Here is a 5,607-nt window from a genome sequence, read left to right as displayed (position 1 = left end):
GGTGTATTTTTAGTTTGTCCTTTCCTTGTGAAGATTAATGTAAATAATTAAGCGCATAAAAGTCGATCAATATTTTGAGGATATTTTAGTCCTTCAATATTTAACTTTCAGCAATCGTGTTTTTATAATAATATAAAATATGAATATAGATATAGTGATATAAATTTACAAGTCAAACACATTATGTAGTATATATAAGAGAGATAGAGTGAGAATTTTCAAAATTTATATTCATGAATATTGGATTTACCTTAAGACTAGTACTAGTAGCAGTATATAGGCTTGTTCAAGAAAGACATTTGTAAACAATGGGTTTCTTTTTCATTTGGGCTGAGGCCCATTAACGTGACCCGCCAGGTTTGGGGAAATTCTTGTTTTAATTTGCGCTCTCTCTCGGCTACTCGTCTTCTACGGCTATTCTGCTAACATCTCCGGCCTCCCTCGAATCAACGGCACAGGCCACAATAAGGTCACTTCTCTTCTTTTCCTCTTTTAATAGTATATCTGGAATAAAAAGGGATGAAGAAACGGCTCCCAACATTCCCACTATATATACTCTGTGCAGAGGCCGTGTACGGTGTAGCAACAAATTCCCAACATAGAACTATGAATAAACGCTATACTTCTCTTTGATTATTTCCTTTTTCTTTATTGTTCGTTGTGGTTTTATTATTTTATTTAATTGAAATTGGCAACATAGAAGTGAAATCCGAAAACATCTCAGAAGCAAGTTGGATTTTTGTTGGCTTCATAACAAAAAAAAAAAGTTAAAAAACTACCAAGCTCGAAATATGTGTGTGTGTGTGAGAGAGAGAGAGAGAGAGAAGTTTACATTGAAATTATTTAATTTTCTTATATTGAAATTGTTATTTTAGTTATAAATTGTTAGTTAGTTTATTTTTTTTTTATTTTTTTTTGGTTTGTGTTACATTCGAATTACGCAACCTATTGTTAAAGTAAATAACTTTAAATTCCTTTGAGAATATGCACAATCATCAACTGTGTCACATTTTTCAGTATAACTTTTACTTGCAATTGATAAGATTATTGGAGTTATTTACATAGTAATGTATTTAGCTAAAATTTGTCTCTACTTTTTGTTTAATAATCAATTATTAGTGTCTCCACTTGCTAAGGTGGCTGTAATTCGTGCATTTTTTTTCTTCTGGTAGGCTATAGGAATTTGTAATTCATTCCATCTATGGAAACTGATAAGTGGGCAAGTTTTATGGAAGGAGCTAGTGATTCTGAAGGTTATGGGGAGGATCTTGATGATGATGACATTTGCTGTGCATATGCATCCACCGATATACCCCAGTTGCAGTTCAGGTTTCATCTCGTGATATAGAAGCGTGTTGTCTTGTTCCGAATTTTATCTTTATTTATTAAAAATAAACTTGCTAAAAGCAATGTGAATGTGCATATTTTACTTCAGGAAAGATATTTCAAGATCACGGTGGCTTGACCAGTTTGGTATGGCTGAGGTTGTGGAGAGGAAGGGTGGATTGTGGACAACTACTGGGATAGTTCGTAATGGCAAGATATACTGCTTCATTGAAGAGATTTTGTAGGTGATGAAAATTCTATTTTTGTTATTTCCTTTTAGTTGAAGAGTTAAAACTATTACTTTGAGTTGAGGCATAATTTGGAATAAGCTATGAGAAAAATAAGAACAGAGGACATCGACTTTGTTTTCAGAATATTTGGTCAGAGTTCAAATAATTGATCCTGTTTGGTTGAGAAGAGAAAAGAACGTATTTTTCTTTAATATCTTAACAAACCTTGAAAGACTTATTATATCTCTTGTTTTTATGGGCTGCAAAAGTGAAAATTGAATAATGTGGTTAATAATTTGGGATACTTTTTCTGTTGATTCTCATCAATGACTATGGCTGATTTTGGTATAAAATTTGGATACTCCTGAGTGATATTTTAATTACCTCTCTGAGTTATGCTTGTGTATTTTAATTGCACACTCATTTATTGCTTCAACATGTTAGAAAGAGTAGTCTGGGTGGAGAAAGAGAGTAGAAGCAAATGGATAAAGTCTATAAATAGACAGATAACAGGTATTTAATGGTCAGTTTGTCATTTGACATATTTATTTGTATGAGGAACTGATATGAAAAATTTATGTTTAATTTGAGATTTTCTCTTCTGCAATTGCCTGTGTTTAAAGAATGATACTGTTTATTTCATGTAGATATCTTGCTGAAATTGGGGCTCTGCATCTCTTCGGTAATGATGACGCACCCCTTTCTCTGGAACACATATACAACAAGGTTGCAGAAGGAAAAAGTGGATGTTCCTTGGAATACTTTGAAGCATATAAGCACTTGAAATCTCTTGGTTATATAGTCGGGCGTCATGGTATTCCTTGGTCAATGAGAAGGTCAAAAGTAGATTGTGCTATTAACCAAGACACGCTGGAGACTGCTCAAACCGGAGATGAAGAATCAAGAAACAACGTTCTCATCTCTGAAATGTTTAGTAACATGCAAATTGGTGGACTGAGACTGGCTTTTGACGTTTACCCTCCTAATAGCAGATTCAGAAAGTCTGCTCCTGGTGATCCCTATTTTGTACTTTGCCTTGCTAGGTACGGTACCTTGTTAATGTGGTTCATTATATTATGGTGCTTAGTGCCTATTAAAATTTTCTGAATCTTTGCCTCTTATTTAGCTGATTATAGGGACTTGTAGTTCAGCAATTCTATGGGTGATCATTGCTGAATGTTTAAGAGTAAGATAGATTTGCCAGCTTGGATGATATTCATACAAAAGTAGTACTAGGTTTTTATGTTTCCTATTTATTCCTTACTCCTGACCTATCTGATTCCCTGCAATGTTTTGTATGACCTTGTTGGTCCACATTAACTGTAGAAGTAGCTTATTTTATGTGTGATATATTTTCTTGGGCAGTGAGTATCCACCTTCCAAAGAAGAAATCGAAGATCTTGAGAGACATTCTCATGGTATTCCTTTGAAATTCTGTCTGGTTGAGCATGGGCGTGTAAGCTTTTTCTCATTCAACAAAGTTGAGCTTCCTATCCTTTCATGATCCCTTCGAGCAACAACAACAGAAATAACAGCCCATTAAAATCTCACAAGTGGGGTCTGGAGAGGATAGTGTGTACGCAGACCTTACCCCGACCCCGAGGGAGTAGAGAGGCTGTTTCCGATAGACTCCCGACTTTCATGATCCCTTCGAGCAATGAATGCAAATCTTGGCATGCCCTGAGAAGAGCTATGGTACAATTATGGATTTTAAGTTTGTGGATTGATGTTTCACCATTGTGTAATTGCTAACACATTATTAAGTATGTTTGACTGATGAAGGTGGACCTTGTCTCCTATGTTATACAAGTCTTATGATCTTATCTTCTCTTCCCTCAATGTTGTTAAAGCTGAAGGTTGATACTAAATGTTATTGCTTAATTCTTAACATACGTGTTACAGAGGTGAAATTTACTCTAGTTATTATATAAATAGTATTAGCATTTGAAAAGATTCTAGTCTTTTTTCTTGTTAAATATATAAATTGGAATAGTATCTTCACTAATATAAATCGGGACAAATATTTTTTGGAAATTTTACCATCTATAGCAAAGATAGATACCTAATTTATTATAAATAAATACCCTTTTAAAAAATTATCTCATATAGCTACCTTTTAATTTTTATAGCAAAATATCTATTTATGATCACTTTCTACCTTTAAGTCATTAAATACGTTGTGTAATTTTTCTCTCTCCCTCTCTCCGCCTTTCTCTTTCCTGTTTCTTCTCTTTTTCCCTCGATTTTTTCCTCCCCTGCTTTTAGAAACCCTAGCAGGGGTTGTTTTCCGCCAACGACAGATCCGGCCGGCGACCACTTCCACCTTTCCTTGTTGTGTCACCCCTAACTCCCTCCTCCGACCGGCGATTTCTTTCATACAGTTATGTTACACATTTTAAATTTTTCTTAGATTTTGCATTGATTGTTCATGTTTGCCTTGTGAGATCTGAAGAAGTTTTGTCTCTAGTTCCCGTTTGATCCTTTAAATTGGTGCTTCTTCAACAACTATCTTCATTTAACCGGTGGCGATGCCCCACATGGTGGCGGCCTGGATATTGGTGGATTGGGGACGGAGTTTGGGGTTGAGGAACTTGAAGAGTCTGTTACCTTTTTTTCATTGTATTTCAATGTATCTCGCTGTATTCCATGTATTTCATTGTATTCATTGTCTTTAGTTTTTTCTACTTTTTCAGTATATTCATTCTATTTAACTGTATTCAATGTAATTATATAATTTCAAAGCTTCACTTTGTTTCACTGTTTTGTCTAGTAGTATATATTCAGTAGTATATATTCAGTAGTATGTATTCAATATATTGTAGAATGTATTCATATATTTTTTAATTAATATAATTTATATATTCAGATGTATATATGTATTCAAATGTATCTGCAGTATGTATTCATATGTATTTTCACTATATATGACATGCTATACTTCATGTATTCAATGTATTTTTATGTATTTAACTGTATTCAATGTAATTATATAATTTCAATATATAAATCTATTTGTAAAGATGCCACGAAAAAATATTTTAGTAAAGATACCACAAAAAAAAAAAAGATGGATTGAATCTCTGAAGATTGCTCTATTTTTGGGGTGTTTTTCGGTTGAGAATCTTTTTTATAATGGAAATACAAATTTTGTGTGTTATAATTGAGTTTGTTGAGTTATATTAGGAGTCTATCTCGTTAATTGATTCACTTACCGTTTTTAAACAGATGAAGACTTTTTTTCCGCAAATTTCGTTACTGTATTCACGAATACAACTCGCGAATACAGTTGAATACATTCTTTATAAAAATTTATGTTACTAAAACATAGTGCTTTCTGAAAATTTCTGGTCGTTATAAAAATTTACAATAATGCAGCACAAAGTAATTTATGCAAAAGCCAGGTGTCAAACATATTCTTGGTGCTTCATATCGTCTAACTTTTTTTTAAAAGAAAATCGGGAGGAGGGGGGGGTAAGAAAGTAAGGTAATTTGGAGATTGTTCACACACAGATCAAGAGGTAATCAATAATTAGTTTAAAAGATCTCCATTCTAAACTTATTCTCTTGTTTGTCTTCCATATTTTTGACTAAAAAAACATTAAAAAAAATAATTTCAGTTTTAATTGTACATGTGCAATACATGTATAATGATATATAATTTGTATAAATTTATATATGAAATATATAATAATGTATATCAGAAAAATAAGAAAGTGGAGGCCTCTTATATAATGATAATGTATATACACCTTTATATACACTGAAAAATATATAATTATACAATAATATACACAAATAAGCGGACTTTTCTGTCGGCGCACGTTAAGTGACTGCTAACTTGCGCATCTCCGGCATGGGGAAGGGGCGACCAAAGAGGAATGAAGGACTACTCGGACAACCTAATACCCGAATCCAAAGTGGAAACTCAGGAAAAGCTAAGGAGAAGTATACAAGTGAGCAGGAAACAGAGGAGGGTGATCCAAAATGGCCGATCCTGCATGCAGTTCGGTTGGAGCCGGAAACACTGCACAATTCACCTATGCTAAACCTA

General features: G+C 33.5%; 1 protein-coding gene across 2 annotated transcripts; it reads left to right on the top strand.

Annotated features, from left to right (window-relative positions):
* The first annotated feature begins 349 nt into the window (after positions 1-349).
* Positions 350-3,390, top strand: LOC104230808 (probable tRNA-splicing endonuclease subunit sen54). 2 transcript variants are annotated; one of them, XM_070168078.1, is made up of 5 exons: positions 350-469; positions 1,173-1,329; positions 1,436-1,567; positions 2,204-2,599; positions 2,683-2,746. In XM_070168078.1, exons 2-5 carry the CDS (start codon positions 1,202-1,204, stop codon positions 2,684-2,686), a joined length of 660 nt encoding a protein of 219 aa, XP_070024179.1. In that variant the 5' UTR covers positions 350-469; positions 1,173-1,201; the 3' UTR covers positions 2,687-2,746. The 2 variants fall into 2 exon arrangements, with proteins under 2 accessions (XP_070024179.1, XP_009781994.1); XM_009783692.2 differs by lacking the exon at positions 2,683-2,746 and adding an exon at positions 2,922-3,390 and having other exon boundaries at positions 354-469.
* Positions 3,391-5,607: the final 2,217 nt, after the last annotated feature.

The sequence above is a fragment of the Nicotiana sylvestris genome, chromosome 2 (assembly GCF_000393655.2).
Source record: "Nicotiana sylvestris chromosome 2, ASM39365v2, whole genome shotgun sequence".
NCBI lineage: Eukaryota > Viridiplantae > Streptophyta > Magnoliopsida > Solanales > Solanaceae > Nicotiana > Nicotiana sylvestris.
Note: the sequence above shows the minus strand (reverse complement) of the source record. Positions and strands in the feature narration are given on the sequence as shown.